This window comes from Perissodus microlepis, chromosome 2, assembly GCF_051167445.1.
Source record: "Perissodus microlepis isolate ML-2025 ecotype Zambia chromosome 2, ASM5116744v1, whole genome shotgun sequence".
In the NCBI taxonomy this organism is placed as follows: domain Eukaryota; kingdom Metazoa; phylum Chordata; class Actinopteri; order Cichliformes; family Cichlidae; genus Perissodus; species Perissodus microlepis.
In genome coordinates this window covers 10,932,189-10,957,753 of record NC_140462.1, presented here as the reverse complement: position 1 = coordinate 10,957,753, position 25,565 = coordinate 10,932,189, and the positions used below count along the sequence as shown (strand labels likewise).

General features: G+C 41.5%; 5 protein-coding genes across 5 annotated transcripts; 3 read left to right on the top strand and 2 right to left on the bottom strand.

Moving 5' to 3' along the window:
• The first annotated feature begins 1,058 nt into the window (after window positions 1-1,058).
• Window positions 1,059-2,296, top strand: tomm5 (translocase of outer mitochondrial membrane 5 homolog (yeast)). The gene is made up of 2 exons (XM_084945604.1): window positions 1,059-1,284; window positions 1,957-2,296. The coding sequence occupies exons 1-2, from the start codon at window positions 1,164-1,166 to the stop codon at window positions 1,989-1,991; spliced, it is 156 nt and encodes a 51-aa protein (XP_084801730.1). The 5' UTR covers window positions 1,059-1,163; the 3' UTR covers window positions 1,992-2,296.
• Window positions 2,297-2,416: 120 nt separating this feature from the next.
• Window positions 2,417-5,071, top strand: LOC146392345 (zinc finger and BTB domain-containing protein 5-like). Its single transcript, XM_084945579.1, has one exon. It carries the CDS (start codon window positions 2,928-2,930, stop codon window positions 4,935-4,937), a length of 2,010 nt encoding a protein of 669 aa, XP_084801705.1. The 5' UTR covers window positions 2,417-2,927; the 3' UTR covers window positions 4,938-5,071.
• A 54-nt stretch (window positions 5,072-5,125) lies between these two features.
• grhpra (glyoxylate reductase/hydroxypyruvate reductase a) lies at window positions 5,126-9,170 on the bottom strand. Its single transcript, XM_084945592.1, has 9 exons — window positions 8,950-9,170; window positions 8,625-8,755; window positions 7,864-7,936; window positions 7,663-7,779; window positions 7,452-7,540; window positions 7,239-7,340; window positions 6,087-6,222; window positions 5,842-5,972; window positions 5,126-5,734 (listed from the first exon to the last, which is right to left on the bottom strand). Exons 1-9 carry the CDS (start codon window positions 9,033-9,035, stop codon window positions 5,613-5,615), a joined length of 987 nt encoding a protein of 328 aa, XP_084801718.1. The 5' UTR covers window positions 9,036-9,170; the 3' UTR covers window positions 5,126-5,612.
• Window positions 9,171-10,410: 1,240 nt separating this feature from the next.
• Window positions 10,411-24,140, top strand: LOC146392343 (protein phosphatase Slingshot homolog 3). The gene is made up of 17 exons (XM_084945556.1): window positions 10,411-10,619; window positions 11,669-11,826; window positions 13,222-13,259; window positions 13,370-13,556; window positions 15,325-15,440; window positions 15,577-15,645; window positions 16,496-16,561; window positions 16,714-16,896; window positions 17,229-17,322; window positions 17,432-17,560; window positions 17,792-17,838; window positions 17,969-18,115; window positions 19,817-20,017; window positions 20,104-20,320; window positions 20,423-20,509; window positions 20,602-20,697; window positions 21,659-24,140. The coding sequence occupies exons 2-17, from the start codon at window positions 11,779-11,781 to the stop codon at window positions 21,803-21,805; spliced, it is 1,872 nt and encodes a 623-aa protein (XP_084801682.1). The 5' UTR covers window positions 10,411-10,619; window positions 11,669-11,778; the 3' UTR covers window positions 21,806-24,140.
• On the bottom strand, window positions 23,194-24,975 carry mrpl18 (mitochondrial ribosomal protein L18). The gene is made up of 4 exons (XM_084945567.1): window positions 24,710-24,975; window positions 24,467-24,635; window positions 23,507-23,741; window positions 23,194-23,405 (listed from the first exon to the last, which is right to left on the bottom strand). Exons 1-4 carry the CDS (start codon window positions 24,795-24,797, stop codon window positions 23,328-23,330), a joined length of 570 nt encoding a protein of 189 aa, XP_084801693.1. The 5' UTR covers window positions 24,798-24,975; the 3' UTR covers window positions 23,194-23,327.
• Window positions 24,976-25,565: the final 590 nt, after the last annotated feature.

The following is a 25,565-nucleotide window of genomic DNA, read 5'->3' as shown; positions in this document are numbered from 1 at the left end:
CTCTCTCTCTCTCTCTCGCTTTCTCTCCTTCTCCACCCCCTCGCTGCCTCCATCGCTGTCTGTCCGGGAGGACTCCCCCCCAACCCCCGATCATCCCACCCCTTCTCCACAAGGTCAGTTAGTTACAGCAAATGAGTTATTATAGTCATTGTAGTCAGTAAGCATTCATTTGGGCGTTTCTGATAAGTTCTTCGGTTAGTATGTTAAGTGAAGAACTTATAGAGCAAATCAAAACCATAAAATTAGATTTACTGTCAAATAAATCAACATATAATAATAATAATAATAATAATAATAATAATAATTATTATTATTATTATTATTATTATTATTATTATTATTATTATTATTATTATTATTATTGTGTGTATGTGTGTGTTGAAATAAGATTAATTTTAAAAGCAGCCCACAAACACGGATAGACTGCTGTGCTATACAGGAAATTTGCCAGGGGCCCCAAACGGCCGGGTTCCCAAAGGGTTCCCGATTTATTGTAGGCTATTTCAGCTGGCCTCAGGTAATTTAGTTAATTACAACTTTGCCTAGCATCTGCACCCCTCATACACATAATCACTCAGTTAAATAACAATTGTCCCAAAGCGGAGCCTGTGCTGCTTCCACTCTCAAAAAGATCTATGCACTTACTAAATTAAATGTTTTTAAAGCTAATCACCGAAAAACAGGGTCAAATTGACCCTTGTGGATCACACCCGAGGAACCAACATTATTATTATTATTATTATTATTATTATTATTATTATTATTATTATACGTTTATTTTCTTAACATGATTCTATTATGTTTTAGCAGAAAGACAATTTCCTGAGGAGTATTAATTCTTCTGCATTACACTGGATAAGACTATTTTAAGTATCCAGCAGAACATACATAAGAATAATATAATAAATAAAACATAATTATAAATAACTAAAATAACTAAACTATTCCAATTTTAACTAAATATACGATAAAACTGCTAAAGTCTAATAAAGGCGCCACTATACACGTTCGCGTTCTGATTCCTTTGTATGGTTTGTCCCTGTGTAGGCACCGTATTTCGTCGTAAATTCCGGTGTTGCGTGTTTCCGGTTTAGCTAATTCGTCCATGCGCCTGAAACGGTGAATTTTTCAGGCGAACCAGACCGAGTAGAATTACAGCAGCAATGTTTAAACTTGAAGGGCTGGGACCCAAAATGGACCCGGAGGAGATGAAGAAGAAAATGCGACAAGATGTCATCTTGTCTTTACGAAACTTCCTTATTTACGTCGCTCTGCTTAGAGCCAGTGAGTAGCGTCAGATGACATTGAAAGTTAGCTGAGTAGACCGCTTACGGGTTGCAGCTCATTATCAGTAAACGGTGTCATTTGCTCACCTTCTCTTTGTAATAATCATGCATGTGAAGTAACCCGAGCACATCAAAATGTTGCCCCAATCAGGTATATTATGTTGTGGTTTACAGTATTTATAAATCACATACACCTCACGTGCCAGGGAGTACTGAGCTTGATACACAGTACTGTGGAGTGTAGGTTCATCATTTATTCTTTATGTATTGCTAGGCAAATGGGGGAAATTGTGCAGTGATTTAATGAAACATGTGGAAACATACATAGAAACGGGGTATATAACAGAAAAACACAGGTAGTTAAATTCTAATGAGTTTGAAAGCCTCCACCGTGTTTTACAGATGACACTTGTGTAGCTCCTGACCTCCTCTGTAAATACTGACAATGATTTGAACACAAAATGCCAAATTTGGATTAGTCACTCAATACTTGTGCACAGTACTGTATATGTTAGTGTTGGTGCGTGCTTCTGTCTTTCCTGTTCTCTTCCTATAAGAATTTGTTTACCTGTAGCAGGTAAGACGGTGTCTGTTCATCTGTACCTGAGAGCTGTGTATCTATTTGGACTGGTGCTGGTGGAGCTAATATGACGTTTGTCTGTGTTTACAGCGCCGTATGTGTTAAAGAAGCTGGACAGCATATGAGCGGAGCAGCTGGTCTCCTTCTCCTCCATCCATTCACAGAGAGCTGATTGCATCAGAGACGGCATGGATCTCCAGAAGCAGACGGCTGGTTCCATTACAAAATCACAGCGGAAAATTACCAGCATTTGTCCATCACTGCAGTGGAGAAACCGGCTCACACACATTCAGTTTTGTTTCACTTTGTAAACGTTTTTCTTTTTCTTTTTTTAACTATTATTATTAAAACACATTGTCACCCTTTGTTTATACATGTTTTGTCCTTAATAGTTTCTTCCAGATGTCATAATAAAGTCAATCCATGTTTATGTTGCCAGTGTAAAAGTGTTTCTTCAGCAACTAATATTTGAGAGATATACTTAATACACAGCACGTATTAGTAGCACTAATATGTATGTAGTATGAAACTATAGATAATATACAACTATTTCTGGCTCTCTGAAGATAAATTACTGCTGTATTGTTGCTACAATTTAAAAACAAATACAAATTTGTGATCAAATATTTTGGCTGGTTTGTGCCCGCACTTCCTATATCGTACCATGTGGGGGCGCTGCTACGTAAGTCTGCGGACTAGTGAGACTGCAAGTGATGGAGGCATCAGCAATGGACGCTAAACCGGGCTATTGTGTGTGAGCTCTGTGGCTTACCAACCGCGTAAGGGTGATCACGCCTGCAGTTTGAGGTTCGTTTTGGTGAGGAGAGCATCAGCTGTGCGCACGCGGGATCCTTCGCGTTCCTCCGTGTTACCGTTGGACCAGGCCCGCCCATACTCCAGAGCATCTCTAGAAAAGCCGGTAAATTAGACAATAACGCTCCAAGAGGCTGTTCGCAGCGGATGAGGAGATAAGCTCGGTTTCTTATCGATCGACCGGCCCGATGGATTCTCGATGATAATGTGATATCCTTAGTGTTTAATAACCAGCTCCATTGGCCGTGATGAACTTTCCAAGTCACTTCCAGCATATTTTCAAGCAGCTCAACCACCAGCGCCTCCAAGCTCAGCTGTGTGACTGTGTAGTGGTGGTTGGAGGTCAGACCTTTCAGGCTCACCGCTCCATCCTGGCAGCATGCAGTTCTCACTTCAGGGCTCTCCTCACCTCCAGCGACACTGCAGATGAGGCTGGAGGTTCAGGGGCTGACAGGTGTCGAGATGGTCCCAATGTGATAGAGCTCGATCCGGAGGTGGTGACCCCAGAGTCTTTCTCCACCCTGCTCGATATGATTTACACCTCCACTCTGTCCCTAGGGACCTCCAATGTGATGGATGTGTTACTGGCGGCATCGCACCTGCACCTCAACGCTGTGGTCAAGGCCTGCAAGATACACCTGTCCAGGAAAAACTTCCCTGCCTCTGCGCCTAAAGGTTGGAGGTCTGTGCAGCAGCAGGAGCAGGAAAATCCATCTTCCCAGGTAGCAGGCAGTTCACAGCAACGGGTCACATCAGGCCTGGAAGAGGACCTCGATAAAGAGGAAATGGGAGAGGAGGTGAGTCAGTCTGGTGGGGATGAAGACTGTGTGGTGATAGTGGGGCATAAGAGAAAGCTGCATGAGGACAGGCTCAGTGACAAGAAGAGAACCTGCAGATTTCCTGGAGAAAACTATAAGGAGTGTTCGCCTATTGTTACCAGGAGCTGTGTGAGCCATGAGGAGAGAGGAGAAGCTCTGTTGTCTTCAGGTTGCCTGCAGATCACTGACACACTCTGGGAAAACCAAGATGATGAGGAGGAGAAGAAGTACAAAGCACCCAAGGGAGAATTAGAGGAAATCCAGCTGCCGAGCCAGTCGGATAGCAGCATAGGAGGTGTGTGGGAGAAGGGTGAACATACAGATGGAGACGGTGTGGTCAAGGTAAAGGTGGGAGAGGAAGAGGGAGACAAGCCTCAGATGGCAGTGATTGAGGTGAAAAAAGAAAATCTAAGCTCATATTCTCCAGATTTGTTAACCAGTAATTCTCCTCCGTCTCCACTGGAAGCCTGCACAGATAATTTGAATCCACAACTCAGTGGCGAGAAGATGGCTGCAGCCAGCCCAGCAACATGTAATGTTGGCTCTTTACATTCAGAGCTGTGCACAGATCTTCGCACCGAGGAGCAGGGAGAAACTGGAGATTTGGATGAGGACTCGGCGGATGGTGAGGGCCTGGACAGCCTGTCAGACCTGGCCTTTTCCTGCTTCCTCAATCCCGGCACTGAAAGCGTCATGGGAGCTCTGGAAGAAGATGACAGTCTAGCCAGCCTCACGGCTGCTGCCACAGCTGCTGCCGCCGCCGCCAGCGAAGCTCCTCCAGCTCTGGTAGATGCAGGTGAGCAGGATCAAAAGTCAGACGAGGCAAACAGCTCTACTGCTCAGTCTTCAGACTCTTCATCTTCACTTATCTTTCCGGTCACCTCGGTCCCCTTGCAGCAGCTTCTCCCAACTCAGAGCCCAGGATTTAGTGACACCATCATCCTCCAGCCCACCCAGAGCTCTCTAACAGGGTTCCTGAGCACCGTCAGACCACCACTCAGTGTGGGAGCCCCTGTCGTCCAACCCTCGAGGGCAGGGAAAAGCTCAGGAGCAACAACCTTCCGTCGAATCGCCCCCAAAACGCAACCTGGATCAGAAGCTGGCACAGAGCTTTCCCATGGCTCTGGTGGGGACGTCGCCGATCGGCCACCTCTGACAAGAGCTTCAGAGGATGTTCTCTCCAAGTGCAAGAAAGCAGCTGCTGAGGACCACGTGCTGCTGGTGGAAGGGGAGAAAAAATATGCCTGCAAAATCTGCTGTAAAACCTTCATGAACTTGACTGACTGCAAGAAGCATATTCGTGTCCACACAGGAGAAAAGCCCTACCCCTGTCCCAAGTGTGGCAAGCGCTTCAGCCAGTCCTCCCACCTGTATAAGCACTCGAAGAACACCTGCTTAAACTGGAAAGATGACCAGTCTTTGGCAGGCACTTTGCTCTAAATATGGACTGTTATTTATTACTATTTAATTAAATTAAGTCTATAAAATGTATCCAAACTGATGCAAATGCACTGACGATGGTTTAAATTGCTGCTGTGCTACAAGTTAATGAGAATAAATGATTCATTTGGTCATTTTTATAGATCACTAATCTATTTTTTAACATGAGATAATACAAAATTACACACTTTTGTGCATGAAAGTTGGCTTTTTATTCTTCAGAAAAATCAGATTTCATTACAAAAACTGGAGTGTTATGCTGTTTCAGTAACGGGAGACATGAAGTATTAGCAGAGAAAGTGCAGATAAGGAAGTTCATCATGGTAAATATTGCATTTTAAAATGGGGGAGATGAGTTTTAAGAATACATTATAGTGTATTTTGGGAAGTTTTAGGGTTAACAAGCGCCGATGGTTTGTTATTTAGGCCATTTTTAAAGTACTTGAATATATTTCACAAAAATGCACCGATCATTTCCTTCCTCAAAAATGCACAATGAATATAACAAGTGCTATCAGTGTCAAAAATGACAGATTAAAGTGAAACTATGAAGCCAACACTGATCATGTACCCGACCGTGACTGAACTACATTCTTACTATTCTTTTCATCCACATCACTTCATTATTGTTTTCTGCTGTCAGCAGAAGAGGCACAGCGGCTCACTTTGAGGCTCTTATAGGGTGAGTTCACTGGGCATGTCTGTGCCCTGCAGACCACCCAGCAGGTTTCGCGCTGCCAACGCCGACATGACGCCTCTCGTGGAGTAGGTGGCACTGCCAATGTGAGGTAACACCACTGCATGGGATAAAAACAGGACAGAAAATATTTTTTTTTTTAAACAGTAAATTAAACATTAGAGGTCAGAAACAGACATCTACGCAGGGAACAAACTTTCTGCTCACCGCAGTTCTTTAGCGTGAGAAGCTGGTGGTTTGTTGGAAGTGGCTCAGGTGTTGTGACATCCAGTCCAGCTGCGGCTATCTGTCCACTGCTCAGTGCCTCATATAGATGCTCCTGATTCACCACAGCCCCCCTAAATCAAATAATTCTTGTATGATGATGGGGATTTATTGTTATTAAAAAAGTACAAGGGCACAGATTATTGTTGCGGTCCGATCCTCTACCCCCTTTAGACACACTGGTCTACCTGCTAGTATTGATGAAGACTGCGGTGGGTTTCATCTTGCTGAAGAAACTCTTGTCGCACATGCCCTGGGTTTCTGGTGTCAGGGAGCAGGAAACAACAATGAAGTCGCTCTCAGACACAAGTGTGTCCAGGGGAACTGATCAACAGAAGAGGTGACACAGGACAAACATGCAGATTAACAATCAATAAAATATCCACTATGAAACTATGAAGCCAACACTGATCATGTACCCGACCGTGACTTATTCTTTTCATCCACATCACTTCATTATCGTTTTGAATGAACGTCTTTCCCAAAACCCAGTTTGTTGGAATATAAATGTGAATGTACTCCTCCAAAAATTGTTATGTACAATGTAAATAAGGATATAAAGCAATTTTCTAAGCCCTAAATGAGAACACACATCCTGTTTTTTGTAAAGTGTTTGCTTCCAGTGCCAGCATCGCCTTTAAAAGGAGAGGAACAAAAGGCCTGACTGGGTATAAAAAGAGGATGTGAGTAAAACTGAGACAGAGAGGTTCACCACTCTGTAAACACTACATACAAAACATTAAAAGTACAATAATCATGTCTGCTTCACAAAACAAGGGACAAGGCTGTGTCTGTGATCTTTGGGCCCTTGGGCAGCGCTGCATTTATCACAGACAGAAATCTGCAGTAGAAGTAAATATGTTGCACTTATTGTCACATCTAAAGATGATGGAAATACCAAGGCTTGTGGATGTATTAGTGATGATGTAAGATGGTGTTATCCTAATTTATTTAATCCCTTCAGCAACTTGAGAGTACTGTGATTTGATCTTTATTTTTCTATTCTATTCCATCTATCCATCCATTAAATCTACCACGTATTAAATCTACATCATTAATTGCCAGGAATAAAACCTTTGGACAGGCCTTGTGTGTAAATTTGCACAAGAGCTCAGATGCCATCTTCACGGTAGTTTCTTTGTTTCAATCCAGCCATTTACAGTTAAATGTGGGGTTTAACTGATGTGCAACACATTGCATTCTGTATAATTTACATTTTGTATCCACATGCCTTTGGAAACAGGGTTAAATTAGGTTTACAACTACTGCCCTCCCCTTTCTACCCTGCTGTGCTTTATCATCCCCCTCTCGCTGTGTGCATTTCTCTATTCATTCCTTACCAAACTCTCCGTTCACTTCAGCAGCGTGCGGCTTGGCTGTTCTCCCAGAGTACAGAAGTCTCTTTACTCCGAATGGCATGAGTCTCTGAGCTATGGCCATGCCTGCACACGAACACAAGCAGTTATTCAACTACCATCAAGTCTTAAATGCTAGGAGGAAAATCTGATCAGACTTTGCAAATTAGATATGGTTATGAAGCTAGTAAAGTCAACCTATGCGTCCCAGTCCAATGACTCCTACAGTGCTGCCAGAAAGACCGTAACCACACAGCCAGAGAGGTTTCCATGAGCTCCAGCCACCACTTATGGGAAGAAAAAGTGTGATCACTGTATAAATAATATCAGCAATTTGAGCTGAAAGGTTAGAGAAACAATAATATGATTTTCACTCTTTAGTATAAATGTGTAACCAGGTGAGACTGACTTTTTCACCTCCTCCACTCCCTCTGGTAATCTGCGAGCGGTGGCCAGCAGCAGAGCCACAGTCAGCTCCGCTGTGGCATCAGTCAGGACATCCGGGGTGTATCCAACACGAATACCACTGTTGAAAACAAAACATAGGTATAACTGAGAAGGCATATAGTGTGTCCTGTTATTGGTTAAAAGTGAAGTTCAGTTGGTTCACCGTTTTTTGATCTCATCGATGGCTAGGTGGTCGAATCCCACAGACAGCGTGCTGATCACTTTCAAGTTCGGCCCTGAAATCAAAGACAAAACAGCTAAGCAGTCACGTAGCTGCCAAATAAATGTAATCAAATCCCGAGGTTAAAAGCAACAAAATGGCCATCTTCATCCAGACAATATAAGCTGAATGATTAACAGTGATTATGGACTGACCTGAGGGGTTCAGGCCTGATAAATAAAGTCACTGTCCCCCCTCAGCTGAATTCTACTGATACACTTGAACTACAGGTTACACTAACTCTTGCACATGGTTTAAAGTAGTTCATTGCTTCTGCAGCAGTTGTGGTAACAAAGCATGGCTGAGGTGGCTGAATGGACAAGCCTTTCCAGCTCAGACTTCCAGCAACCCTTTGAAACCAAAAACAGGTGCTTGAGCAGCTAGTTTTAACTTTTAAAACATTTCTCCATTCCAGTGTGCTACAGACCCTGACAGACAGATCCAAATCAGTACTAAACAGGGTAATCAAGTGTCCCACTTTGTGTGGGAATGCACAGCATTTATATCTCCTGTCCCCCACTGTCCCTCAGGGAATGAAAATTAGGAAAACACACATGAGGTGATTAGCAGAAAGAGGGAGATAGGGAAAACTATTATTTCTGGTGATAAATATATCAAAAGCGTTATTAAAAATCACCCATACTCATACTGTTTATTTAGTCTGCTTAGATCTGGTCACCCTACCACCTGAGGGCAGTGCGTACCTGCAGCCTCCAGGACCTCAGCATCGATCTTGTCCGACAGCAGGCACAGAAGACCGTGAGTCCCCTGAATACCTTTGAGAAGGTCTGCCCTCGGGACAGGCTCATCGGAGTCCCACTGAGACACCTCACACCTGCTTCCAACGAGACACGACAAGAACGAGATGCATGAAGTAGCATGCAGGCTAGCTTGTGCAAGCAGAGAAAACTGCGAGTAATGGTGTGGCAACACGAGTGTATAAACATGAATCACAGCGTGCATGAGCCGATCTGCACAACACTGTTAAGGACAGCTTGCTGTTCATTCACACACAAAAACACTTCGTACACTCCAGCCGCTGACAGGATCTTCAGCCCCTCTTGCGGGATGCGCCTCGTTATGAAAACCTTCATGAGTTTTCCCGCTGACTGCATCCCACTTTAACGACAGAAAACCTGCACACTCAAGACTGAAACTTGAAGCTTTTAACCTTCAACGTCAGCAGAGCCCGGGCTACTCTCGAGACGCCAGGAAGTAGTCGAACTCACACTACTGCGCCTGCGTGGTAGGGACGGTGTGCAGATACTTGACTCGCTACTTCTTTTGGCATTCCCATACAATTCGAATAAAATTTAATGATAGCCATAAAAGACATGTATCCATCTGCCTGTTGTCTTATTGGTTAGAGTTCAGAGACTAAGTTAAAGCCTGCTTCCACGTGTTTTTATTCATTTTTGGGGGGACAATAATAGGATTATCATTCAGCAATCCCAGTAAAGGAATGTTTACATCACTCTTCCGATTTTACCCCTTGCCACCCGGCGGGATGAAAATGAAAGGAGTGGACAAAACCATAACAATAAACTGTGGTCGTAAAACGCATGCGCATAGTAATGTCAAAGTACACAATTGTAAAGTTTTTTTCCCCGGGGATCCTCATTACAGGCATGTGTATATGAATTCATAATCAGACAGCTTATGTTGGTTAAATGTGCTATAGGCTATAAATAAAATAGACCTGACAGTCAACACAAAATGACTCAGACAATTGTTTTTTTTTTTTAAATAATGGATGTTTCAAGTATATTTTTAGTTTAATAAAAATTAAAGAATTAATTCACACAACTGCATGCTAAAGTTAAAAGACAGAAATGATTCAGGTTAGCTCACTGGACGAGCAGGTCAGAAGGCAGTGGCCCAGGTTTGAATCCGACCTGTGACCCTTTGCTGCGTGTCACCCCCCCCCCCCCCCCCCCCCCCCCCAAGCTTTCTGTCTGTCTCCACTATCGCTACAAGTCAAATAAAGGCAAAATGGTCCCAAGAAAATATTAAAAACAAACAAAATATGAATAATATCGCACTAGCATCGAGCCAATAATAACAGCGGCGTTGAAATTGGTGGCTCGATCGATACCAATATATCGATTACAACTGTGACCCCCCCCCCAATAACCTACCATCTATCCTAAAATATAGAGGTTACTTGTTAAATAAGGAGTGGCTCAAAACGTATATCCACTGTATATCCAAAATGATTTCTCCCTGTTAGCGACATGCAGTTTGTTGGGACTCACCCTATAAGCTCAATGCTGCCCCCTACAGTGAAACGCACTTACCGCGTGCAAACCTTTTGACTTAATATTTCCTCTTTTGCTGCTTCATATTTATTTGATTCTGCAGCAGCACAGCAAAAGCAAAACGTGTAAAATCTTTCAGCCTACTGCTCTAGAGACTCGTGGACTAGACATGAACTAGATGCTTAATTTTCTTCACGCGCCTGAACAGTTTGCTTGCGTAAGACGTCACCGTCTCCTCCTGCTCGCTCTGTCCGCGCGACGCTGCTCTTCGCTCGCTGGTTTAAAAAAAAAACTCTCCAGAGGAGTAGCCTCTGCGCTCTGTAAATGGTCAAGTCCTCACCCTCAGAAAGCAACAGAGGGCGGAATAAGGAGCTCTCGGTACGGAAGAAAAACAAGCAGGCTCCGAAGCAGGAAATTAGAGTGAGGAGCCAGCTTGGAGAGGTAAGAAAAAGCCCTTCTTGAGGCTTAAGAGGTTATCTGTTGAATGCCAAGACTGGCTGTAAGAGGCTACATATTACTGCTAGCTTGTTTGTGATCACTGCAAAAGGACCTACTCTTTGCGTCGAACCCGTCTGTCAGTATTAACACCATGTAGTTACGATAACTCACTCGATAACAGCTCCAGGAAAGAAATAACTTTATTGTCCGCATGCACCGAGCTGAAGCCGTATCGCATATTTGCTGTCATATTACGAAGGCGTTACCGCGGTGTTCATGTGTCAATAATAGAGCCAAGGTAGCGGCAAGAGGCTCTCTCTCTCTCTTTTTTCTAGTAGTTTAACTTCAATATGCTTTTAACTTCAACACATTTACGCTGAACGCGTCTGAACCTGCAAACCACGGGGAACCAACAGTTATCTAAATTTCTGTTTAATCTTTATTGGCCGATATATATATTTTTTTTACCCCAGCCACATCCTTATATAGACTGCGTGTTTCAGCACAAAACTAACGAGCATGAGGCTCAGTTATCGGTTTATCTGTTTTAATATAATGCCATTTGCAGTGTTGTTTTTGTGGCTGCTTCTAATCGTGTTCGTGTTGTTATGTACACAATAGGGGGTTTTGCAGCGCTAAAGTCATGCCGTTTGATTTCTGTGGGAGGAATGGTGGTAATTGATCCATTGTTATTAAAAGTTACAATCTATAAAATATGACGTTTTTTATATATAAAATAATTAGATGAGCATGCTGTTTTTAGATATTGCTGAAAGTTCTTCTTTAAGTCAATTATGGTAAGATGTTGTAAATATAGCCATGGTTTGCCATTAGTGGTGTAATCCGTACAGAAATATGACAGCACGTGGATGCTATATATATATAATAATAATAATATTTGGATATTGTATTTCCTCATATTGCACAACTACGCTTTACCTGGATTTGTGAAAATGGTTCAGCAGCAATTTTTCCTGACTTCCTAAACCACACTGATACCAAGCTTATTTATTGAACGTAACTGAATTCCAAACATCCATGTTTCATTTCAGAAAATAATACTAGTACTGACCCCACCCACGGCACAGTTTTGGCTGAGGAACCAGCAGAGCCTGTCTAGGTCTGCAAGAAACAGCAGGTTAAGTGCAGACGGACCTGCACAATGGCTCTGTTGACCCTGCATAGGATCCCATCCATTTCCACTGCGCCAGTGAGTTCAGTTATCTCCCCGTTTTGCTGTACACAAACATTTTGCATCGTGTCAGCAGATATGTTGTTTACTTTTCTTTTATAAAGAATGATTCAGAACGTTGACTACAAGCCATTCATGCCAGCCCCTGAAAAGGTTGGCGTGAACTGCAGCGGCTCCTGAATGTGTCCCTTTGTGGATATCATCACTACATTTGCCTGAATGATAACAAGGCAGATTTGTTTTTCACTTGTAGACAGGGATGCGATCGCACTGATAGGCTTACATGGTAGAAATACCACAGATATAACTCTTGTTAAAGCATTGTCAGATGCTTTATGCATATAAAGGCCCACTGTACCTGTTAAATGCATACATCAATACTCTATCATCCGCTTCTGTCACTCACATCTCCTCTTCTCTCATTCTCCTGCTGTATCATAAATATTTTTTTCAGCATTATGTCAAAGGCCTGGCTTTCCCCTCTGGTCTCTATCATTGCAAATTAAACCATAAATAACTTGACTGTGCTTCCGAGTCTCATTTTTTGCATATTTATGTCACAGAATCTAAACGCTCTGCTATCTTAACTTGTGTTCTCTCCTTTTTTTTTTTTTCCTTCTTCAAACCCTCATCGTTCCGCTCCTGGCTCCTGCCCACTTCTCCTCTTCTGTTTCTTTTTTTTTCTTTCTCTTTTTCTTGACTCTGTCTGGACTTGTCAGTTGCGTAACAGGTAATGTTACTGTCTCAAGTTTCTTTCTCTGTAAACCCTTGTTACTACTGCTACTTCTCTTGTTTCTTCCCCCCCTTCCCTCTTTACACATTGCATTTCTCTTTCATTTACTGTTATTTTTTTTTCTGTTATTCCATTGTTTACCTGCTTATTGTTACTCCGCCTCCCTCATGCCACTTAGCTCTTTGTGTCTGTCTCTTCACTGCTGCACCTTATCTGTATTGTACCACATTTCACCCGAGGAACTTTTTCCCCCCCCACTGTTCTGTGGCCAAATTTTATACAGGAAAGACATCACACTCAAACATGTACATACATGTGTACATACAGTGCTTCTAGTGCTTCCAGGATATTTGTTGGCTTCTTTCAGCACCGTTGTCTTTATTAAGTTGGAATGAATTAATTCTGAGAGCATTAGAAACACTGTGTAACAGGTTTTTCATTTTAAGTAGCATTTGAATCTCCAGCATCTTCTCTGACCCTCTTTTGGGAGCTAGATATTTTCACTTTATTGTAGTTGCCAACAGCTTACCTAACAAAATCATTACAGGCTTTGTAAATGTAATTATAGGTAAATCAAAGTTAACGTGGTGAACTGCACACATACAAACCAACCAGACTTTTTTTTTGTTCATGATTCCTGATCATGAAGATTTATTTTTTAAATGTATTTATTTTCTAAGGATGAAGGCCTCCAAAGAAGAGGAAGACTTCAGAAAAGGTAGCTGTAACCCACATGACATTTAAATAGTTATAAACTGCACACCTAGGAAAGACAATAACCAGTTACTTGATGGCTGCAGCAGTAACCTCCTCTCTGTAACTCTGTAGAGAGAGCTTTGCCCTCGTTAAAGGGGCAGTCCTCCTGCTGGAAGATGGCAAGAGCGGGAGCCTTCATCAGGAGACGTCTCGCACCCCGACTTCTCCTGTCAAGCAAAGCAGCGGCGCGCCAGACATGCGCCACACACATCTCCGTGCAATGATTGAACACCTCAGACCAGAAGATACAGTGAAGCTGGTGAGGACTCGTGTCTTTACAAATCATATCAGCAAAATCAGAAAAATGTCACACTGAAACAATTTATTTTTGTCTTTGATCAACAAGTAAACTTATACGATTGTATCACTGGCAAAGGTCGTAAATATTATGGCTTATGATGTTAAGACAACCTAAAGGTGAGTGTTGTTGCACATATTGACTTTTTCAGAGGGTAGGTGACTAAAGGGAAAATTTCAGTGACTCACTACAAGTCCCAAACCTTTAAAGACAGTGAGTTACCAGCTTTTAGGTCCTCAGTATCACTAGCATCAAGCTAACTTGCGTAAATATTATTCTTGTAATATTTATATAGTATGGTATAGGAAAATTTGTGGCTATGTACAGAGCTATTATTTGGTGTTGATGACAGCATTCACGAAGAAAGGCACAATACTCCCATTTAATTTTCTGTATAGTAGCCAAAAAAACTACCTGCCTCAAACTCTCAAATTGGCTTAATAAGGCATCACACAGACTTTGTACTATGAAATTAGCAGCACATAAAGCTCCTCCTGGATAAGATCCCGAAAATATCCAGTCACCACTGCATGTGTGAAACTGCCTGGTTGGAAGCATCAGTAAAATATCACGTGTGATGGGTGGGCAATTTAATCTTGAAAGTATATCGCAATATTCCAAGCAAATTTGCGACAAGAACATTGTTGATGTATAGAGAAAAATACGGAACAACATTTTATTGATGCTTGCAGGCAGCTGGATTTTTAAGAGTAATTAAATGAAAGGCATTTTCAAACTTTGTTTTCCAATGAGCTACTGTCTTTCCAAATTTGAATTGTGAAACAATGTACCAGCAGCAGCATTATAACACAGAATAGGGGCAAAGTCAGGTAGTGTTTGTCCTAAAAAAAAATTTAGTTAAAGTATAAGATAATTGTTTTATTCTTTGGGTTATTAACAGCTGAAGTAACTTAACCTTGTAACTCTTCAGGGGGAGCATGATATTGTCACATAAGAAAACTAAAAAATGTTTTCCATTTGGGTTGTTGTTTCTTGGGTTGAGCTTTTCAGCAGGTTGCTTATAGCCCTCCTTTTCCGTTTGGATTGGTATCATCGCTTTGACCAAACAATATATATTAGTAATTTCCATCCACTGTTTCTGCTTCCTGTCATATGAAGCTTGCTTCAGCATTGTTGATGTAAGACATTTGTTTACTTTTGTGTTGCACATCACTAGCTGCTTCACTTTTATAGCCAGGTTGCGTTTTTGCCTCAAGTGGTGAAACCCCTTTGTTTTTTTTTACTTGCATATTGTGGCTCTTGCCCTCAGACGTGCCCGGGCTTGTCTTATTCTTGCTCTAGGGAATGTAAATGCATGGTGTTGCTATAGCAATGAAATGGTGATATGATATTTTTATGTCACATCAAAATTTAATTCAATTCAGTTTTATTTACAAAGCACCAAGTCACAAACTGTACTTGTAGCTTTTCTTGTTTCAGCTTGTTTCAGCAAAACTATAGGTAGAGGCCTTTAACCGGACAGGAGCCAGCCATGATCTCTGTAAAGACAACATTTACTTACCCTGATTTGAGTTTTCCTTTAAGGCCAAAGAAAATAAACTACGCAGGACATTTTACACCACTTGCAAATACCCAACCTTATTTGGCAACTTTAGACTTAAAAAGAAAACCATGATTATTATTTTTTTTTTTTTTTGCATGTAAAACACAGTGCTCACAAGTTGTGTGTTTCCCTGTCATCCCTCCCTCTGTGTATCTTTTCATGCAGGCGGTGCAGTTAGATTCTGTTAGCCCAGTAAGAGTCAGGTATCTGATTGTGGTTTCCACACTGGCCAACAAACATGAGAGCATCCTGCTGGGCATGGATTTCCCCAACTCAGACAGGTGTGTGTAACCAAGATGAAGGTGTACAGTTGCACAAGATATGATTTCTGTTCTGTTAATAATTCCTGGTTAAGGTTTAACAAGTACAATTTCCTCCTTTGTCTTGTGTGTATGTGTCCTCCCCTTCTGTTTCTAGTGATCATTGCACCATCGGTCTGGTACTGCCAATATGGAGCAATACACAAGTTTATCTGGACGGAGATGGGTAAGAAGCATGTTTTTAAAGAAGGATTAAGGATTATATTCAGTGTAAAAGCAAGTGTGAGAAAGTGATTGGGAGGCTGCTGCACAGACGGTGCAGCCTGATTTCTGGGATTTTGGCCAGAGATAATATGAATGAGTAATGTCCTTATTTTTGGAGTTGAATCATTCTCTGTGAACTACAACAGCTCCTGTCACTCAGTCACATCATTGCATAAGCATGGAGGTCATGTGTTTTTAATAATGAAATGAAAGTAAAGTATGGTTAGTTTCTTTATGTGACTGTGTATTGAAAGGTTAGTGAGTTTAGCTGCTTTAAAGTCTTAATAAATTTATTCTTTGACTGCATTGTAGTGCATGAAGAACATCAAATGTCCATTCCAGCACATTTAGTGTGTCTTCAAATAGCCGGCTATGTCTTGATTAAAACAGTTTGGGCTGCTGATGCTCAAAAGAGGATAGAAGAGCTGATCTCTCAGTAAACTGAGAGGTGTCGGGTTTAAAAACAGTTGGGCTAACATGATGGAGTGCTTAACCTGCTGTGTTTTAAATGCGCGTGTGTGCTTTAGTGTCATCCAAGTGTGTTTGCCATGTCACACCAGTATGTTCCCCCTCATCAGGCTGGATCACACCTCCAACTGTGCTAATGTCTCTCTCAATCGCTGTCCTCGCGTTTTCATTCCACAAGAACAAGAACTAATTCTAATCACACTGAATTATTTCTCTCTTGTGTGTCAGACTGTGATGTAGCACAATGATGCTTCTTAACACTGTTACTGTCTTATTTCTCCTTCTTCTCTTTCTCGTCGTCAGGCTTAATAATGAGCGTTCACATTTCTGTGTGTTTCCTGTAGTGGCTTTAGCGTGAGCTCAGCAAAAGAGACCAGAATCTTTAAACCGGTTTCCATGCAGACCATGTGGTGAGTGATGCTTTTATATCCCCACTGTGGCAGCGTCCAGCTGCTCACTTTGCATATCAATAGCTTTCATTTGCTCTAAATCTCAAGATAAGTCGTTAATACACATAGTGATGTTCTTTTTGCTTTTCCTCTCCCCTCTCTCCTCCTGTAAGGTCAGTGCTGCAGGTGTTGCATGGCTGCTGTGAGCGTGCAATCAAGGCAGCTTTGATCCCAGGCTCTGGGCTGGAATGGGCTCGGCACTACCACCGGCACATCGAGTCCGATCGCAACTGCCTCAATGAGTGGGAGGTCATGAATGACCTGGAGTCGATCCGTAAGGACAGCGATGGACAGAGGTATGCTTTTATTTGTAGTAGCCAAGGGAGTTGATGTGATAGAAAAAAATAATGTACGTTAAGATAATTTACTAAAGTGGCATTTTAAGTTATTGGTCCCAGAGTTGGAAAATTCACAATCCACCACACATAAACGTTGTGTGCTTAAAATCCTATGTTTTAAAAAAAGAACAGCTGTAGCATCAAGTGGAAAATACCTCAAAAAGACTAATTAAACACGGCACTTTCACTGCTTAATGTTGCTATTAATGTAGTAATAATAAGAAACTGTTCTTATTGCTTGTGCCTCCCTGCCAGTTGGTACTAAAATTTCCCTTTTGTTCTCTGGGAAGTTCGGCAGAGAGAGTTTCCAGTGAGATCCTGATCAAAGAACACCTGAGAGACATCATGAGGACTGAAGACCTGGATAACCTCACATCCAAAATGGTGAGAAGTGTGGGAAGCTAGAGACAGGAAGTTGGTTTTAGAAAACAAAAAAGTCAAATTATTAGAGCATAACTGAAGTTAAAAAATGTGACAAAATGCATTGCTGTAGGTGCACGCTACCCTGGAGACTAGGATAGGCTTTGACATGAGACCCTACAAGGAGTACATCGACAATGAGATCCTGGTCACCATGGCTCAGATGGACAAGCCCTCCAAAATATTTGACTATCTATACCTGGTGAGTCATTGTTAAAGGTCAGATAGAGTTAAAAGGCATATTATGTACAGCCACTTTTGTTTGGTCAAAAAAATTGACATGGCTTTTAGTGCCAGGATGTTGTCATGTGACTGTAACTTCCCCTTTCAGATCTGTGTTGACAGCGATAGGGAAGATGGCTCTGTCAGCCCTTTCCTTTTCATCTTCTCTGACCTTTCTTTAACCTTTTTTTTTTTTTAAATTTGGTTTCAGGGCTCCGAGTGGAATGCAGCTAATTTTGAGGAGCTGCAGAAAAACAAGTTAGTAGTTGAACCTGTAACACTTTCTGCAGCTCTGTGTGTTGTGGTCTGTCTCTGTATCCCATTAACTCACTATAAGGGTAAACTATGTTTTGCTCTGGCTCTGAGTGTGTCTCTGCATGTTTTTCAGCGTGGGCTACATTCTGAATGTGACGAGGGAGATTGACAACTTTTTCCCAGAGTCCTTCAATTACATGAACATCAGAGTGTACGATGTGGAAGCCACAGACTTGCTGTCCCATTGGCCAGCTACATTTAACTTCATCAACACTGCAAGGTACCAGAGGCTTTTTAAATCGAGACTTGTAAAAAGGGTTGTAATTGTTCCAGCGGGACAGAAGCTCGGTTAGGGGCTGAAATGTGTGAATCTAAATATCCATAGAGGTCTGTCTATGATGAACTGCTGTATTGTAACACAGACCTACAGTCCTTTAAGTCAAAAACCACTTTACTATGTATCCTTTTTTGCTTTCTTGTCTGATTACAGTAGGAGCAATGACTATATAAAAGTTTTGGGTAGGAGTTGCAGATGGTTTTAAGGTAGTGTAGGATTAGCTCTGAGCCTCTTCTTGTTTGTAGTGATGATGGATAGGTTGGCAGATGAAGTCTGGCTGGTGTCTCTGTGGTCTATAATATTTGTAGACATTGTGATTTGTAGTGACAGTAAGGAGCAGGTGGAAGAAAGCCTAGGGAGCTGGAAGTATGCTCTGGAGAGAAAAGGAAATAAAGTCAGTAGAAACGAGACAAAATACTGTAAATGAGAGGGAGACAGGTGGAAAGGTGAAGAAGAAAGGAGTGGAGATAATAAAGGTAGATGATTTAAATGCACAAGAGAGTGCAGACAGGGTTTCGTGGGTGGAGATGAGTGTCAGGGGTTATTTGTGAAGAAGGATAGCAGCAAGAGTGAAGGGGAAGGTTTGCAAGATGGTTGTGAGACCTGACAGTGACAGTGACAAAAAGACAGAAGGCTGAGGTGGAGGTGGCAGAATGAAGATGCTCTGGGTACACTATGTTCCCATGGTCTGCAACAAGATTGCACAAGTCTTCACAGTCTGACATGTTATACATTCAGAAGTGTTCTTCTGCATACCTTAGTTTTAACAACTTATTATTTGAATTACTGTTGTCTTTCTGTCAGCTCTAATCAGTCCCCTCTGACACTGACAAAGCATTTTCATTCAGAGAACCAGTCAGCTGATATTTTGTCTTTCCAGACCATTCTCTGTAAATCCCAGAGATGGTTGTGTGGTGAAATCACCGTTCTTCCATCCATCTTGCATTATCGAGGAGTTGGAACAGTGTACTTAATATAGTGGCCAGTGAGTGTAAAATATAAAATGTTAGAGAGATTTAGCAGCACTGGCGCACTATATGCGTTACTTTAATCCTTTATAGATGAAGTGCTTCCCCCTGTTTCCAGTCTTTATGATGAGCTATGCTTGCTTCATGCAGCTTCATATTTAATGGACACTGCTGAGAGTGTTGTCGGTCTCTGTGCCCACTTTTAACAGAAAATGAAAGGCTACGTTTCCTCAAATATTGAATTCCATCAAGATTGGCATAACCACCAATTTCGCAGTTCACACTGTGACTCGGCTTCCCATTTCAAGTCTAATCTGTGTGAATGATGTCTACAAACGACGACTGAGTTGTGAAACATCATGACAGGCAGTATTCACACAACGCAAATAGAAAAATACTGCTTCTGTGTTTTCAGTTTACAGTTTGGAGTCTTGAAACAAAACCTGTGAGAGAAGGCCAAGCTACCCTACAATTAAAACTTCAAATCTTAAATTTGTTCAGCTCCTCAGCCAGTTTTAAAGCTGCCACATGTTCACAAACCAGAAGCGTTTTACTGCCGAGCATTATTTTGCATGTGTGTATACATCCCAGCAGTTCTCCCTTCACGACTTAATATTTGTTAAGTAAAATCCAAAATCACTGTGTGAGTTTACGTCTTCATCTTTGTGTATTACAGGAAGAGTGGTCAGGCGGTGTTGGTTCACTGCAAGATGGGCGTGTCCCGCTCTGCGTCTACAGTGATTGCCTACGCTATGAAGCAGCAGCACTGGACACTGGATGTGGCACTGACCTACGTCAGGGATCGCCGGTCCATCATCAAGCCCAATGAGGGCTTCATGAAGCAGCTCCAGACCTACAGCGGCATCCTCAGTGCAAGGTTAGGCCTAGTGCTCTTTTTTTTCTGTTCTCTGTAGTTTGGGAGCTCAGTTGAGGAATGTGCTCCGTGTGCATTTATCATTCCAGCCAGCAGCGCCATAGTGCTCTCTGGAAGCGAAAGTCGAGAGACCAAAGACAAAAATCAGTTCGAAACGAGGAAAGAGGGGAGGAAGAAAAGACAGCCGAAAGTGAAGAAGAAGAAGATGAGGAGGAGGAAGAAGATGATGAGGAAGATGACGGACTTGATGAGGATGATGGCGTAGATATTCCAGATGAAAAAAATGACTCAGGGGAAGACTGTGAGGTAATCAGATCCTGAGCAATTTATCACTTTTTAAAATCCGGATTTATTTATTTTTTTACCTTTACAGCTTTAACTCCTTTATATCTTATCAACCTCATCTAGGTGTTTGAACAGCCTGCCCCAAAGTCTGACACTATCCAAGACCCTGTGCAGACAGGCCCTGTGATTACTGTAAATGAACCAGAAAAGGTGAGCAGACTGCCTGACCTACATTTGTCCTCATATGTTCACGCAGAGTGCATCAAAGGCTACTCATCTTTTTACTTCTCTTTAATCTCCAGGTCATGCCGAGTGTTAATCGTAGTGGCAGAATGAACCTCTACTCATTAATGCAGTCCATCAGCGAGATGGATGATGTGGATAAAGGATATGATCAGGTAAAAGAAGCAGAGTGCTGGTCTCTCTAGCCTCCTCTTTGTAGTTAAGCTGACAGTTTGGAAATGGCTAATTTAGATTGAGGACATGTAGCAAAGCCTGTTGTTTGAAATAGCTCATGAATAAGGTTTTAACTATATGAGTCATGGTTCTTACCTCTCAGCTGTAAAAGGCTGATGGAGCATTGTCGTCACCCCAAGAATGAAGTGATGTAGGATTTTTTATATTGTCATTACTACTAGGAGACTGAGGGGTAGCACTGGAGGCCGTTTTTATAGCAACTTTTTCTTCTTGTGATTATGTTAATATTTCTACATACATACTTATTGGAAAAAACACCCAAACTAGGTTTCATTTTTAATCAAAATCTTTAGTTTGACTCTATATAAGGACCTGTAAGGCCTTCCATCCCCCCTTTTTCACACCTTGTGTCCTGCCAGTAACTATACTACCAAAATAGTAGCTGATTTAGTCTTCTGTGTGAATCTTTCTAGAGATTATGATGTAATCCACTTCAGGGGTCAACATTATTTTTGGCAGCATTTATGGTTGTGTTGCTTTAGGTGCTAATCATCTCACAGTTACAGTTAAAAATATTTATCTGTCAAGTTTTTGTCTACTTTGTACATTTCCTTACATCAGTTCCAATAGTTTTGACATTTGTGAGTCCTTTCGTTGTTATTCCTTATCTTGAAGCGAGGACTGTTATGCCATCACTGATAAATTAAAAAACTGTTGTGAATAAGTAGCCAGAAATAGAAGGTATTGACGGTACTTAAGCAGGATAATCACAGTAGTCGCCGGCTACAACGTGTAGTTAGATTTTGACCGAGGTTTACGTCAGGTAGTCACATAGCATTCAGAGGCATTTGGGGTTGCGATGTATCTGTGGAGTAGATTTCTTGCTGAAGAATTAATCCCAATGTTAGAACTTTGTACTTTCCTACTTTGTTCTTTTCAAAGATGCCTGGCAGTCCGAGGCGGTCACCAGGACAGCGGAGGCGTAGCTATGGGCGCCGGTGTCTCACTCACCAGAAAGCATGTGTGGATGTTTCACCTGACCCATCCAGCCAGCCGGGCGCGGGCCAAAGCAAGCCGCAAAGTGATTAAAAAGATGAACAAGCAGGGAGGTACAAGAGGGACTATAAACGAGGCACAGAGGAGAAAAGAAGGAACGTGAGCTCTGGGAACATGCCAAGGTTTTTATACAATGATCCTAAAGTCTTAATTTATATTTTGCAGGTCTTGGATTGCATATGTCACCTCATACAAGCTATAGTAGATAGTTGATTTTTATAAGGGCCATGCTGCAGTATTGCTGTACCAGTGAAAGCCAGGATATCTGATAGCTGAAATCATTGTGCATTATTGTATTATTATGTTTTATGTTTATGAAGGTATCCAAACATATATGAACCAGCATGTCCCTGCCAAGCTCCCTCAGTCCCTCTTCCGTTTTTTTTTAAGCTCTCCTTTCAACACTTCAGAGGTATCTATGCAATAACTGTTTTAATTTCCTTATACGAGGCTGTATCCTGCCAGCCCAAAGCAGAAAGTGTTCATTTCCTCCTTCTCACAACACATACCGTGTGCAGATATGGAGGATTTCACTGTATCTAAGCTGTGCATTATGGATTATGTCATGGCCAGTTTTATGGCATACGCCAGTTTGCCAAACTGTATTCCTCTGTGCCGGTGTGCCAATATATTTAAAGGAAATGTCGGTTTGCTAGGAACCTTTCCCACCCATTTTATTTTCATCCATTATATTTTGGCTCCAGGGCTACATGAGTGCCTTCAACCTGAGAATGAAAAGTGATTCTGTAATGATGTTTTTAATGTTTTAGCTTAAGTACAAGGTGGTGGTAATATATTGCATTTCTCTTGTACCATTTGCCACTTTTTTGTCATCATAAATGTGACTTTACAAGTTTGTGCACAATTACAGTATATATAGTCACATAATTGCTGATGGCTTGGGTGCATGTTTTGTGTTTTATACCAGCCTGTGAGAAGACACTGTTCAGGGTTTGAGTTTGTATTTATATGGACTTTGAATGGATCAACTTAAATTATTCCATGTTCTGTTTTCACTAGATGCTGATGAGGACATTTCTTATTTTATGCTGGTATTACTTTTTATCCAGTGAACCCAAGCTAAAAAAAAAAAAAATGAAAGCATTTAACCTGCATGCTCACTATTAGGGGAAAAAAAGAGGAAAAAAGAAAACATGCACTTTATAATCCCAACACACTGTTCCCACCGCCTGAGCCAACTTCACACTGTACTATGATTAAAATGATCAGTGATTGGTTTTTATTGTCATCCATTTCCATAGTGTAACAGACTCTCTGCTGCCTGCACCTCACTCTTGTTTACAAGCACCTGAGTAAAAAATAAATTATTGTACTCAAACCAAGAACCTTTATTTTTTGATTAAATAATAAACCAGAGGAGACTGATTTAATATAAAAGAGACATGGCACAGGGACAAGCCTTCTTTTGATTCCTATGTTTTACTGTAGCAGTTGTAATCTTAATATCAGCACAGTAATAGTTAACAAAAGAGAGGGGTAATGGGGATAAAGAGCAGATTTATACAAAACAGCTGATTTGACTGATGAATTAAAGTCAGGTCCCAATGTATTTCCTTCTGGGTTCACTTAGAATTATTCCTCCTGCTTTCATTGCAGCTCTGAAAGACTGAACCTGCAAAACAGAAAAGCCAGAGAGAGACGTGAAGCAAATGCCTACCTAAGTGAAGGAAAATGACAGTAACTTTATTTCCAGTCCCTGCTGCATGTACTCACAGAATCTGAGCGGTATGTCCAGGGAATCACCCTATACACCATCCTGGTGATGCCAGCCTGCTGGCAGCGATGCGCCAGCACCTCGCCCACTGCCTGACAGGCTGCCACGCAGTTTGTAGAAGCCAGCTCCTTCTTCACAGCCCACTCTTTGGTCGAACAAGAAAGCACCGGAATAGGGGAGCAGCTGGAAAACACTTGGGCTGTCACATGGTGTTGGCTACGGGAGAACATCAACCTGAAACAATGACAGGCACGAGAGGAAATTAAATAGAGATAATTGTTCTTTGTGCATGAATATGCTATGTTTCATATCAACCTGACTGATTACATTACGTTTGTGTCCTTTCATACTGACAGTTCTGAACCCAATGGGGTAGAACAAATACAGAATATTCGTATAATCTAGAATAATAGTAGTGAATATAAAAACAGTTATCTTTGTTTCCCAATTTTAGTTATACAACTTAACATTAATTTAAGAAAATAATTAATACATTTAGATAAATAGATAAATGTTTGTATGCTGTAAGCTGTGATCCAATTTGGGGTTGATGCACATGACTGTTGTCTCCATTTCTCTTTGAATTTTGTTACCAACAACTGCTATACTTTTAAATATAATTCTTTCTGTTCATCTTGTGTCTTTGACTGTTTCTTTAGATCAATGCATGTGCGCCAACACATCTCAAGAACATGACTGTGTCACTGCTTGTTACAAAGTCATAATCCTTCATGGACTGAAGTCATTTTAAATGTGTAATTTAGTTTGATAAGGTAACTGGTTACATTACTAATTACACTAATATAGTTACTGTATAACCTTTTAACAATGTTACCTCATAACAGTTGTTACTATAAAGTTAGAAAGTAATTTACAAGTCCATCACAACAGGATGCACCCTCACGGTGGTACTCAGTCTGATTCTGGATTTCACAGTAAGAACTTAAACCTTTACAGACCTGTGGTAGAACTCCCGGTGTGGCCAGGTTGTCTTCCAGCCCCGATCCTTCACAGCCAGAGCCATCTGCTCCAGGTTGCGGGGATTTCTGTTTACAAAGGTCGGGTTCACGGCTTCATTTTCATCCGCGGATGGCTCTGGCTGAGAAGCTGCTTGACTCAGACACCGAGCTGTGTGACAATTAGAGTCTGGTCAGCTTTTATGACTGCACATAGAAAGTTTAAGGCTTTCTAGCCTTGCTTACCCGTCTGGTTTGAAAGCAGGGCTGGCCGACAGCGTTGAATTTGACCTAAGAGCAGCCGCACACTGCGACTAACTTGGCTCAGAGCCATGTCCTCCCGAGCAGTGCTCCCCTCACAAATAAAAAGTCCAATCAATGTGTTACCATCCGGTAAGACGCCAAAAACAAGCAAACATACTATTCAAGAAAAATCCACCGTTACATGAGGAGTCCCATCTTTGACATTCCGATAATATCCGGTTCACTCTGTGCTACTTAGGAAACAGCACAGATAGAAACCGAACACGCGCTTAAGGTTCCGTTTACACTAACTCCGGAACTTAAAACGGTGGGAAACGCCAACAACTTTTTAATTCTACTAAAACTGTCAGGCAACAAGAGTAACCAATGATCTGAAGATTTTTCCCTGCAAAAGAAGTTATTATTATTATTTGTATTATGTTGTATTTACATCTTTTACATTAATGAGCAAACGTCTCGAGCCACCGCTCATTTCCTTATACTGTATGTTACTAGGAAAATGGGAAATTAGTGCAGTGATTTATTGAAACGTGAAAACATACATGGAAATACAGTAAATCAGACAAAAACAGAGTTTTTACAATTCAATGAGCTTGAAAGTCAAAATTTGGAATGACAACCTTTATTTTTCGACACAGGCTGAACTCTTTTAGTCAAGCTTTTTTGTCATTTATTTAAGTCGTCCTCACAAATAGTTTCCAGACATCTTGAAGGACAAACAAAGCTCTCATTTGGATGTTGCTGAGTTCTCTGTCAAGATGATCCCACAATACTTCAGTAATGTTGAGGTCAAGCCATGACTGATAGTTGTCCTATTGTGTTTTGGATCATTGTCATG